The sequence below is a fragment of the Periplaneta americana genome, chromosome 12, assembly GCF_040183065.1.
Source record: "Periplaneta americana isolate PAMFEO1 chromosome 12, P.americana_PAMFEO1_priV1, whole genome shotgun sequence".
Classification (NCBI taxonomy): domain Eukaryota; kingdom Metazoa; phylum Arthropoda; class Insecta; order Blattodea; family Blattidae; genus Periplaneta; species Periplaneta americana.
The window spans coordinates 145,207-159,367 of NC_091128.1; the positions used below are offsets into that span (position 1 = coordinate 145,207).

Below are 14,161 nucleotides of genomic sequence, written 5' to 3' on the forward strand. Positions count from 1 at the left end.
TGAAAATATAAATGTCCCATACAAATGAGGTGATGTTAACAAGGACTGCATACCTACTCATAGTTACCAATGGGAATGGCCTATTTCGCTGTAGGTATTCCTATTGGACTACAGATCATATTAGTGTGCTGCATAGGTTCAGATATAACATGGGCTAGTTGCCTCACAAGTAGTGTCTTGTTGTTATCACTTGTGAGGTTCAGACCTGTCTTCGAACAGTTGACTAAACAAATCCATAATATTGCTTCAATATCTTTGTATTCCTGCACAAGACTGGCTTGCTTTGTAAGAGCATCTGAGTTGGTATTATATGATAAAGAAGTTTCCCACCACAACTTCCATGAAGTTCAAATTATTGTGTAGTTGATGAAAAATAATTTACCCTAATGAAGCAAGATATGAACTATAAACCTTCATTAGCTTCTATGCATATAAACTCAGGAATATAAAAAAAAAAAAAAAGTCCAATAAAAATTTGCGTTTTTGCTCCCTCTTCAAGATAAAAATTGTTTTATATTAAACATTTCAGAGCGTGTTTTGGGAAAGCTATTCATTTACTTCTCAATATTCACAGTCAATTTAAGAGAACACTGTATCATGAAAATAAATTATTGAAACAATTTTAGTTTTCTCCTTTAGGTGTGCAGAAATTTGATTCGAACAAATGTAACTTTGTAAAATTTCTTTGCAGAACGAAAAGTTACATTTGTTCAGCAACTTACTGGAACCTTTCCTAAAACCCATTTTAGAGGTTTCTTTACTTGCAATGATCTTTAGAATAGCTGTCACTCATCTTAATCCACCTATTGTGGCAAGCTACAATAGCCCGAGCTGAAGTTCCGAATTTTAACATAGGGAATTTATATACATGTGAATACGAAAATGCTAAAATAATGTAATTTTATGTAACATCACAAACAATATCTAAAACACCTACAAATATGTAAAATGGAAGTCGGTTGTAATAACCCTAATATAGTGTTTTGTGGACAGTTATATTTTCCTAGCATCTAAATGGCAAGGAACAGAATATGTAAATACATAGAAATTCCAAGTCTACTGATTAGTAAAGCAATATACTGTACACAAGTTACAAATTATAACAGAATTTTAAAAAGGTACTATTTTTTCCATGCTTCTTGTTGAAATTTATTTATCCATAAACTTGGAGAGAAAAAAAATATCTATACCACCTTATTGTTCATTTACAATTAAAAAACCTAAAACCCATAATGCAATGCTGTCAATCATACTCACTTTGCAGCTTCTCTGCGGTCGCAAGAAAGAAGGAAACAAAATTCAATAGTTCATTTTCCAAATTTTACAACAAATTTTAAGGTGTGAAAATATAACAAGTCATACCTGTTCGCAGTTTTTGTTTTGGCAATCTGTTCTTCATGATGACGGTACCATTCGTCCAGCTCCTTCTTGGCTCCTTCACGCAGCTCATCTTTCCTTTTCTCCTCATTTGCATCTGAAACCGATGAAGACCAGATAGTTCATGACTCGATTGTTCCTCATTCAGCCATACGAAGCCAGTTGTATAGACCAACTTACTGATAACAGTCGTGCAACAGGAGGCTGGTCTACGCTACACCCGCGACGAGATAAGCTAAGCCACTAGACTACCATGGTAGCTAATTTTATGACATTAGAAGAGCAAAAAATTTGGAATAAAACATTATGTAATTCCATGGATGTTACAATTTCAGCATTAAACATCTCTGAAAACAAAGCAGATGGTGTAGGCAAGAGAATGAAAGGAACCTCACACCAGTCTCCTTCCATCAGGGAGGAAGAATTATCCTCTGAGTCCTATATTATAAAAAGTATGTGCAGAGACCCGAAGTATACTATAATAATAATACTAAACTGCCCCCCATTGAGGGTAGCCCTTACGGACTCAATATATCCTCAAAAAATTATTATACATATGTAAACATAGATATTAAATTTTAAAGAAGGGAAACAAAGAAAAGGGCGTGAAAAGTTACTATAAGAAGTATATGCAGACCCCCGAAGTATAGTATAATATACCTGCATTTGTACCCTAACTAACTTGCAGCATTGTTCCTCATGTCAGTGACTTTTTTTTTTTTTTTGAAGTGCAGAATTATATTGAACTTTGAAAATAAAACAACAAATGTCTTAGCACTCAGGAGGTTATGAATAAGACACGTTTATAAAAAGAAACATGGAGACATACCAGTTCAATTGAGGACCGTTTTTGCAAAACTTGCTAACTGAAAAAACTAAATTTTATAGGAGAGACAAAACACTATATAAGCAAGTTTTGAAAAAACGATCACACTTTGACAGACTACAATGAAGAGAAATAACCCAATTTTACTAAGACGCTTTGAACATCACGTAGAGGCCTGCCTTATGTTAACGAATCCATCAAAATCTCAATTTTGCAAGTTTTGCAAAAATGGTCCTCAATTACAATAATTTATGAGGGTCACAGGTACCAACCTTTCAAGTGAGAAATAAACCACAAATAAATGTAAACATAAGTACTCTAATACAGAATACGAAGGAACTAGGAGATGAAGTGTGATGGTCAGTTAAGTATTATCTCCTTGCCTCCATGTTAATTTGGAATCATTAGACCCAGGTAACCAGCTCTGAAGCCGTCAGTCCTATGACCTTGTAGTTTATTGATAATATGAATGTATATTCCAGCAAACATGTGCAGAGCTATTCACAATTTTGATGTACTACTGCAAATGTTAATATTAGAGATGGGTAAAAAATAACACAACAGTTATTTTGGAACTGTTCCGGTCTCGGAACTGTTGCAAAAATGAACAGTAGGTCGGAACCTCCTGTTCCGAAATAACAGTGTTCCGACTCCGAGCTGCTCACTTGCCAACTGTTGCGGCCTCGCAGTACCGCGTGGCACAAGGTATGTTCCGACTCCCTCGGAACTGTTGCAAAAATGAACAGTAGGTCGGAACCTCCTGTTCCGAAACAACAGTGTTCCGACTCCGAGCTGCTCACTTGCCCAGCTGTTGCGGGCTCGCAGTACCGCGTTGCACAAGGTATGTTCCGACTCCGAGATAACAGTCGGAACGTCGGAGCTTGTTCCGATGAACCAACGACAGCTGCAGTTACACTGTACTTGAAACTCTCACGTGGTTGGAGGGGGGCGCATGGACATTGAAATCCTTGCGGTGGCGCGAACTTTAATATCAACATTTGTAAGACTGGCCAATCATCTGTAATGTTATAGTAAGTATTCAATAATCTGTAATATTGATTCCCGCTTTATGGTTTATTTCACCATTAGTTGACTAATTCTGTTTTATAAACATTCTACAAAGTCATAAAGTACGCATACTATTATTAATTAATTGATCAGCTGATTCTATACAAAGGTTAAAGTCGTAAATGGTAATGAGTGGTTTAGTTACAATGTCTGTATGTCGTTTGTTGAGGTTAAGTCTGACAAGCACAAGTTTTTGTGCTATCTTCTCTGTTATCAAAGAACGACAAAAATGTTGTAGCATTATTTGTTGGAAACTACCCATATAAGTACTGATTTGGAGAGCGAGGTTTAATGCGAAGTTTAAATTACACTTTGGTAAAGATGCGATTCCAACATTTTACTAACCCACTGCGGGGTTTCCAGGTTTCAGTACTGCCAATATATATCTTTTTTATTTATGAAATTGTAATATTTATTATTATTATTATTATTATTATTGTTATTATTATTATTATTATTATTATTATTATTATTATTATTATTATTATAACTGTGCATTAAGAAAAGTAAAATTAAAAATTAATGATTTGTTTTTTTTTATTATGTAATAGAACAGAAATTACATACCATATGTTTTAAATGTTATGTTATTTTTTTTTACTTGGCTACCATGTCTTTATAACTTTATGTACGAAAACAAAGTGTTGTATTCTGTCCTTGTAGTCAACAGCTGTGTAATTACTAACATTAAGCTTTTGAGTTCTGTCCGCATGCACAGCAATTTTCCAAAATCGATTCGAATGTGCATTGCAGTGCCATCTATAGATAAGAATGTGTACTATGTCATGCCTATGAGTGCTCCAGTGTGAGCTGCATGGTGAAGAGGGAGGGTACTGTACCGTTCGTTTGAACGACTCAACGACTCCGACTCATCACCACTGGTGACTGTTATTTCGGAACTGTTATTTGGAACATAGTATTTTTTCGGAACCGGAACAGTCGGAACTGTTCCGGGAAAAGAACAACTTCGCCCATCACTAGTTAATATGAATTACTTACTATGATGTTTACAATATTACATTTTCATTTACATTGGAAGCACATGTAAGAGCACAGGGAGTTGGCCAGCCAGCAAACAAGATTGACGGTGAGTGCGTCTGGCCGCGAAACCAGGTGGCCCGGGTTCGAATCCCAGTCGGGGCAAGTTACTTGGTTGAGGTTTTTTCCGGGGTTTTCCCTCAACCCAATACGAGCAAATGCTGGGTAACTTTCGGTGCTGGACTCCGGACTCATTTCACCGGCATTATCACCTTCATATCATTCAGATGCTAAATAACCTAGATGTTGATACAGCGTCGTAAAATAACCTAATTAAAAAAAAAACAAGATTGACTGGAGAGATAGGATGGCAAAGCCAGTGACCACAAAAATAAGAGATCACCGAAGAAAATTAATGACGATAATTTAGAGAAAGTTATTGAGTAATGTGAAGGAAAAATTTTGAAGAAGGGGATTCGATCATAAGTATCATAAACAAAGAGATGTGGCAAAAATATTTTGTATTTATATACGTACATAGTTAAGCTTAACATAAATGAATGGGGGTATGAATCTGTGTGTTCCTTACCTTTCTCTTCTAGTCGCTTCTTCTGTTCCTCTCGCCATTTCTTAATCTTTTCGGGTTCCTCTCTAGTGACAGGCCTTGTTGGAGCAGATGATGCAAACAACTCTACAACGAAGTACAACATACGTAACCAGACATGAAAGGAAGACTTAAATCTAATGTGCTGGATCTCAGAAAAGTTAGTTATCCCAGAAAGGCAAGTTCAAAGAAACTGTATTGATTTAATGAGATACATTTCTACAGCATATGTATATAATATCCGATAAATTACAAATACAGTAAAATTTAGACTGCTTTAGATAATAACATATTTGGAGTCCGTTACTTTAATTCTACTGTATGAATCTTATTTTCTCGTACATAACGAACATTTTCAATCAAATTTGGTACAGTAAATTGTCCAATTTCTTTTATTTTAATAATAACTGTAACCAGGAGTGAATGAGTTTCACAACTGAGGGGCTCAGTGAAATATAACCCATCCAACTGGGTATGTTTGGACACAAATAGAGTTTATTAAATTTAATATTGCCTAAAATATATTTAGGATTGAATAATTTCGAGGAAAAATTGTTCCAGGGCGGGTATCGAACCCGGGACCTTTGGTTAAACGTACCAACGCTCTACCAACTGAGCTACCCGGGAACTCTACTAGAAACAGATCCAATTTTTCCCTCTATGTCCACAGACCTCAATGTGGGCTGACAACCATCTAGCAACCAACATTGAGTGCACACTAACTCTGTGTGACTTAAATTGTGGTTTTCTGTTAACGAACGGCCCCAGAACAATTTTTCCCTCGAAATTATTGAAATCAACTTTACACGGAGTTATACCTGAAAGCTTGATTTGCATATTTAGGATTATTTTAATATATATCACAAACTTTATTCCTGCAAATGTATACTACTCTGCATATTATAATTACTGTGTTTCAATCAATTAAAGATATTAAATAAATATAATTAAATGACGCTAGAATAAAATTAAATGACACTAAAATCAAAATGAAATTTCATACTATACTGTAATACATATTTTTGCAGTAATAACATAATAATATAATCTATATCTTCAACATTTACATCACTGTTTTCAGCAATAACATTTGATTTAAGATCATTATAAAACGCTTGGTACACAGGAAGTACAAACTTCGTAATGTCCTCATATTTTTCTTTCTTTATAATAATATCTATTTATTTATTCTGGCGAAGTTAAGGCCATCAGGCCTTCTCTTTATCTCCCTACCACAGGATATTTTGTAGGCAGTAGCATAGGACACTTTGCCTTTCCTTTTGCAAGCTTATCTCTTCCTCCCCAGCTACGTCATCATGGGATCAATTTTTCTATCCTTGTGTCGTAGAAGTCAGCCGCCTGGGATCAGAACCAGCATTTGACAGCCGTCTGCGCCTCTCTGTCGATCCCATGATATGACAAATGTCTCAGTTCCAGTGGGGAGTATGTTGACAAATAGCGCAACAATTCCTGCATCTGTTTCAATAAATCTTTCTATGTAACTGTATTTTTTTCTATAAACGGCCCCAGAGAAAATCACTTTCTGGACGGCCTCGTAATTGCGGTTGACTGGCCAAAATTTATATAAGCACTTCTTTTGACATTATTAACATGGTGCCCCCATCAGAATGTTTGCTTGTGAGCTTAAATTAATTCTGAAACTTAGGACGAAATCCAAAGTTCATGTAGAAATACCACCTGTACTTTGGATTGGTACTAAAGTTTCAGAATTAATTTAAGCGTAGTATTTTGCTTCCCTTGTAAAATTTCCTTTTTGGTAGTTAGCAGGTTTAAGCCAACGATATGATCCAGAAAAGACTCAATAAAACATATTTATGCTGATAAAGTGAAAGATAACAAATTGAAACACATAATATATGAACAAACATCAAGAAGAAGTGAATTAAAGTCACGGCTGATATGTACAATGCCTGAAAATAGCTACAGATCTTTTGAAAGTTGCAATTGTGACATCTCTTAGGGTCGAATTCATAGTCGTCACTTATAAAATGAGGAAACACTTAAGTAATGAGCATTTCCTTAGCACTTATTTCAGATCGTATTGCAGAGACGCTACTCATTCATATGCCCTGAGCATTTCCTTGACATCGAAAGAAATATGGCAACATGGCCAAACATGAGCGCTTTCCTACATTCAATAAAATTGTTTTCCAGCACCTTCAAATTGTTAAATCAGCATTATTGTCATACACAAATACAGAAGTAAATATTATAGAGCTAAAAATTATACAAGATGTCCAGAAAGAATTTTACAGAAAAGAAAGAAGTGAGCTAAGAGAACTAGTTATGAAATAAGAAGATATCGTCGAAAATAAAAAAAAAAATGATAATTGTTCTCTCCAAAAGAAGAAATTGACATGGAACAAAATTACAGTTGAGTTTAATGCAAACTCCAGAAATATTCGTGTAAGTAAATCATTTTAATTTATTTTTCAGTTATTTTTATGCTAAACAAAGTGGAAATGATATAATTATGCAAATTTTAACAGCTTATTCCTTGGGTAGAATACAAACAAAAATGCAAATAACACTTTGTTGGGACGTGAATACTTTTCGGAAAAAAATGCCACTCAAATCTACCTGAAATGCTGCTGTAGCATAAAATCTCAAAGCAACCAGTACTTTCAGCAGTGGCGAAATCGGTAAGCCTCACTGTTGTATTGTGAATTGAAATGAGAGACACCAGAATATCCAAAAGTGTTCTTGTAGAAACGGTATCTCCTCTTAAATTGTTGATCATTATACATCTCTAAAGGGCTTTCCATATCTCTGATATATCTTCTGTTTTTCCGAAACACATTTTCATTCTGATTACAGAACTCAATAAATTCAATAAAATCATAATCATCATCCACTGTATACTGAATCAGCTGATTACAATGCATATGAGGAAACTCTTGAGTAAGCTAATAAGCTGCCTTATTTGAATAAGTGTTCACTTCAGTGGGATTTATGAATTGGAAATGATTATAAGCAACTGCTTAAGTGCTTCCTTACGATAAGTGTCGACTATGAATTCGGCCCTTAAAATATTTTTATACAGGCCAAAAGATTTACAGAAGTCAACTAAAAACTGTAATGACGATGGATTCTAGATCATATTTTGTCCTTATAAAACATAATTGTCTGTTCACATATAGTCCTTTTTCCTCGTGTACTTCTTCTGGTTAATGTTCACGTGATTCGAATCTCACCATAGAATCTATGATGTAATCTATCTTCAATTATGTAGATTCTTCCATTACTGCCCTCACTGGATATACCATTCTATGCAATTCTTCGTAAACAGAATAACCTTTGTTCCTTAAGGCAGTTGCTATTATAGATATTACTGTATGATGCTGTGAATTCACCATGTGGACAGGCCCTACAGCAACATCGACACAGGTTACCGAACAGCTGATATGTTCGCAGTCATCTGGATCACTTCCCTCCACTCATTACAAAAGACCCTTGTGATTCCAGATCCACTTATTGGCCAGGGTATATGGTATAAGAGAATGCCCTTCTCTTTATGTTGTTTCTGGCTCATAATTTAATATTAATTTTTTTGTTAGACTAGATGTAATTTCTTGAGATAATTGTCTTTTAGCATGTAGAAAGAAATTATTGGATTAAAGTAATATTTTACATGCATTTATATGTTATAAGTATATTTCCCATGCTGAACAAAATAAACCTAATCCCTTGATTGTTACGCAGTTGCTATATTTATCTCAGCACATACCTTATCATAATGTCTGCATCTGCTAGAAATGTCAGTCTGAAACTAGACTTAGACAGACTGAGGTTTTAGTGATGTTATATTTTTGTTTCACTTGTTGTTTTCTAATGCCAGGCATTTGATAAAGTCATTTGACCTCTTGCACTCCAATATTTTTCAAAGATATTATCATGGTTTGTGGTTAAATGACAAGTTGTAGCCGATTTAAATGAACACCATTTTTTAACGTTTTGGTGGCTACTTCATTCACACACAACCCCCAGAGTGTCTGGAGGACCACTTCACTTGTAAATGTGGTGAAGAAATAAGCAGTTCTAAATTTGATCTTAGTTTAGTCAATATGTGAAAGTTTTCTTCTGACAGTTGACCCTTTTTCATAGATATGCCTTCACACTTTGTTGATATTAATATCTAGTCCGATTTCATGGAATTGTTGAATTGCGTGATTAAGGAGTGTCAAAGCGGAATTTTTGTCTTTACCAATCCTAACATCATCTGCAAAGCGTATTACAGTTAATTGATCTTCTGAAAATCCACTTAAAGTTTGTCAGTGGAGTTCGGAAACACACTGTACAAAATAACAATGAATTAAATACAAGCAACAGCACTTGACTTACTTGGCTGGGCTTCTGTTGTATCCTCCTCAGATACAGCTGCACAAACAATTTGATGTCATTTGAGTTTTATAGTAAAGTATGAAATGTTTCTCACAACACAAAACAATTACACATAACAACTGCAAGCATAAAGACTTACCACTTTCAGATTCTGTCACTCCCCTATCTTCAGGGGTGCCTCCTTCTGGATAAAAATGCAACAATAAGCAAACAAATATGTAACATTGCATGCGAGACTTCAAAAACTTACATTTAACATAGGCTTCGTTTTTATTTAATTGCAAAAGAAGCTTGCTTACTGTTACCAACACCTGACAACATGCACATTTTAAGCAGAACTCATTAAAATATGCTTTGGTAACTTTCAACATACAAAAAAAGGAGTAAAGTTACAACAGCTGAACTTCATTATTATTAAGACAACTGGCAAATCTTAAGAACGATAATTCACATCAATCCATTACAAGCCACAATGATACACATCTTTAAGAGCAGAACATATCTGGATGCACAAGTCAAAGTTTTGTGTCTTCTGAAGAGTTCAGTGATCTCATTTTGGGTTTGTTTTTGAAAAGATCAATTTCAGAAGGTGTTCTTCCATATAGGTATATGTGTAATACCTTCCTAAAAATATGATTTTATCTCTGAAGTTCTGGCCGATATGTACATCTATTATCGCACCTGACAATTGTACTGTATTTATTAACATTCCATGGTATTCATACATGCTTACAGCTAGAATATGAAACAAGTCAAAAAACTTAATACTATTATAAAATCTTAATTTATAGTCACAGTCTAGATGAAATATATACAGACGAGATTTACAATATAGTCTACTAGTTTTAGTATCAATTTCATGAAGTGTTATTGAATGTCATAAATTCACCTACAGAATAGAAGGCGTGAGAAATTAGGTACTTCTTTAATTTGGCCCTAAATAATTTTATGTTTTGAGTTTAATTTTTTATATCGATAGGGAGGCTATTAAAAATGTTTACTGCCATATAACGCACTCCTTTTTGATAGCACGATAGACTTGCCGATGGAGTATGAAAGTCATTTTTTTGACGTGTATTTATGCTATGAACTGTTGAATTAGTTACAAAGTTTTCACGATTACATACGAGGAAGATTATTAATGAAAAGATATACTGACAAGCCATGAGCATTATTTGTAGTTTTTTTAAAATAGTCCTACACGATTCCCTAGATTTGGCACCTACTATTATTCTAATTACTCTTTTTTGTAATAGAAATATATTGTTACTATCTGTGGAATTTCCCCAGAATATTATTCCAAAACTCATTACCGAGTGGAAGTATGCAAAGTATATTGTTTTTAAGGTACTGATATTTACTATCTTTTGCATAGATCTAATAGCAAAACAAGCTGAATTTAGTTTGGGGGTGTGTGTCAGAGAAATAACTTATTGTTTGTATGCATCTGAAGTCTGACTAGTGTAACATATAGCTACTGCTAGGAGCTGACGAGAAGAAGAGCGGGGCATGAGGAGAGGGACGCGGTTATCGCTGTTAATCCCCGCTGCACGTGGTATTAAGCATTGAACTGTACTAATCATTCACAAAACTTGCGCTCTAGCTCTTGCACAGTCGTGTTATGAATCCATGCGTTGCAATTACTAATATTGTTTCATTTTCATTACAGTGTTTATAAACATCGTGTTTTATTCGTCAAAATAACTAAGTTAATGGTAATATTAGTAGGCATATAGGTAATTTTGCATAGATATACAGTATTTTATAATGGAACCACAGAGGAAAAAAGGAAAAACAATACACAGTGAGGCCCGAGATATTTTTTTAAGGGTTATAGTTGGTTGTGATGAGGAAGCACGGCATGGGAAACTTAGCCACAGTGAAACAAGCAAATTTACGAATATCTCATTACACTGGTATTTCAGTCAGTTCAATAACAGGAATTCGTAGAGAAGCTGCTGATGCTGGTGAGACTTCCCTTTCTACTCCAGGGAAACACAGAAATCGCCAAGAGGAAAGAAATGTTCATTTGGACGATTTTGATAAGAGGGTAATTCCAGATATTAGTGAATTTTATTCAGTGAGAAAACAGGTGCCCACATGTCCAAAACTGTTCTCTGCATTGAAAGAAAAAATAAAGTTTCCATGGGGGGAGGGGTACATTCTTTGAGAAGGGTTTTGAAAAATATGGGTTATAAATGGAAAAAATGTTACAATGCGAGGAAAATATTAGTTGAACGTCCACATATTATTGATTGGCGTTGTGTGTATCTGAGGACAATACGGCGATTCAGGGAGCAACATCGCCGAAAGTGATACTAGTGATTTGAGTGACTCACAATCAGATGAAGAAAGTGACGACACCGAGCTTGCCCGTCCACTATCGGACAGCGAATAAGGAGCTCAACTTTCATCTTATCACTTGAGTTAAATTAAATACTTATTTTTTTTTTTTGTATACCAGAATTATAAGTACCCTAGCATTTATTGTTGCTGAAAATCGTTACAATATAATATTAGTTTAATAACACTTCGCTCTTTTGTTTTCACAGATTATGTATTCATTGTTTGCATCTATTATAAAGTCGACATTAATTCATTAATATTTATTTTATTTCATTTTATTAATATTCTTTTATAATTCTGTTGTACAAACAATAAGGTATGAAACTCGTACAATATAAATTTATTGATTATATACTATTATTACATTAATGCACACAATTTTTTTAGATTAAATTATTCTTAAATTGTCGAATTCTTGAATAAAGTAACGTAAGAAAATTAAATGTAAGTACTTAAATGCTTTGAGAATAACTCATAACTTAATGTATTGTTAACGGTTAAAAAAAAAATTCTTTCGCATTAAAATGTTAAATTAGAAACGCGACTAGTATTTTCAGGATACGTAGTACTAAGATGCATGCGATAGAAATGTTATGACTCTAGTATTACGTCACACATTCCTTCAGCTCTTCTTCTCGTCAGCTCCTAGCAGTAGTCAGCGATGTATACAATGGAGGGGGAAAGGAACTGGCTTAGTTGTCTCATAGTAATGCCATATGAGGTTCCACCCTGTCTTCAGACAGCTGACTAAACAACAAATATGGTCTGTATGCATGTAACACTATTTAAAGACCTAATACTAGAAGTTCGATACCTTGAATCCAATATGTGGGCTAGTCTAAAAATTCTTAAATCTGAATATCTGACTGACAGTTCTGTGGACCATGGGCAGGGAGATTATAAACTTCCAAGGCATGAAAAGTAATAACGTACGTGAAAATCAGTTGCTTTCAATCCCATAAGTGTATTTTTGTAACATAAATACAGTGACACCATTTGCTACTGACATGTGAATTTCCACTTGCTACCAACTGTATCAAATTAAATATATGCATGTACACAAGGGTCACTGAACGTGTATTGGATTCCCATCTTCATGTGTACGTGGACCAACAAATACCAGCAAGTTTCATTAACATGTCAGACACATTAATAAATATGTTAATATTTGGGTCCATATTAAAATCTACATATTACCACAGTCTACTATATACAGTCACGAAGCTTGAGTTTTGAGGGTGCTAGGAACAATAGACTGTGCCGGTATTATTTTGCATTGCCTGTAATGAGGCGATATTAGCGATCCTAGTGGTGAGCAACTACCTAATGTATGCATATTTACTACGTATTGAGCTTCGTGACTGTATATACTAGACTGTGATATTACTCTGTGAAAAGATTTATTAAATTTACATACTTAGACTTCAACAAACAAAGTTTGATAACACAATCTCAAGGGAAAAAATGGAACTCTCTGCATTATAATCCACAGTTAATTCCCGATTTACCACGAAAATCGTCTGTAGCTGCATTTAGATTGGCAACAGGCCATGATTGTTTGGCCAAACACCCACATAGAATTGGAATATATCAGTTTCCTAACTGCCCATTGTGCAATCAAACCAAGAAATGGATTCTGAACACCTCAAAATCTGTGCTTCAGTGGCTGACCATGATAATATCTTTGAAAAATATTGGAGTGCAAGAGGTCAAATGACTTTATTGTCAAACGCCTGACATTAGAAAACAACAAACAACAACATATTTGGGTCCATATTAAAATCTAGGCAAATAAGGATGTCACTGTAGTATTCCTAGACACAAGGAAGGCCTTCGGTAGCCATTTGACGAGAACTCTTCAGTCAGGAAGAAGAATGCCTTCTGAACTGTGAGAATTATAAATATACAATTTGGCAATGCCACTCAAACAAACACCTGAGGGTAAAACTGAAACAGTCCAAGAGACAATCTAGCAACAAGTCTTATATTAGATGATTTGACTGAAGAAACACTTCACAGATATTACTGAACACTCCATGGGACTCTGCACAGGCAAGGCTAAAGAAGCAGCTCTACAACTTACACATACAGCAATTCAGCAGTTTCAAGAAATACTCTGCCAGTGCATAAGACGCATCCAAAAATTGAAACATTTTTCCTTCACGGGGGGGGGGGGGGATACTTTTTTTACTAATGCCACTAGGTTGTCTTTAGACATTTCTGGTCTTCTCTCCTGGTAGTGGCTTACATGTAACTCACTTCTAAGGTTGGGGCACCTGCAAGGTGGAATTACATTACTCTGATGTGGTACGATGACTGAGTAAGATTATGTGGCACCAGAAAAGGACGAAGACAGTAGCAATTCCCTTTGAGGAAAAATTCCTCTGCTCTAACCGAGAATCGAACCAAGAATTTCATGAACTGTAGTAGCTAGCTCTGACCACCAGGCCATGAGGCTGGTAATGAAATAATAATAATAATAATAATAATAATAATAATAATAATAATAATAATAATAATAATAATGAGTAGTTTAGTGATCTTTCAAAAGCCTGTAATTTCACTTCGGAAAGATCTTCAAAGGGGATAAAGGGAATTTG

The 14,161-nt window shown here is 34.9% G+C and overlaps 1 protein-coding gene across 11 annotated transcripts in view; it reads right to left on the reverse strand.

Moving 5' to 3' along the window:
• LOC138710100 (clathrin light chain-like) overlaps positions 1-14,161 on the reverse strand; it is a 30,258-nt gene that overhangs the window by 344 nt on the left and 15,753 nt on the right. For 3 of the 11 annotated variants that reach the window (XM_069840726.1, XM_069840723.1, XM_069840724.1), the window contains 4 exons: positions 9,355-9,399; positions 9,216-9,251; positions 4,839-4,940; positions 1,363-1,474 (listed from right to left, as the gene is read on the reverse strand). In XM_069840726.1, coding sequence (XP_069696827.1) covers positions 1,363-1,474; positions 4,839-4,940; positions 9,216-9,251; positions 9,355-9,399 — 295 coding nt within the window. The remainder of the gene's footprint in view (positions 1-1,362; positions 1,475-4,838; positions 4,941-9,215; positions 9,252-9,354; positions 9,400-14,161) is intronic. The other 8 variants (XM_069840727.1, XM_069840725.1, XM_069840731.1 and 5 more) reach the window with 5 other exon arrangements.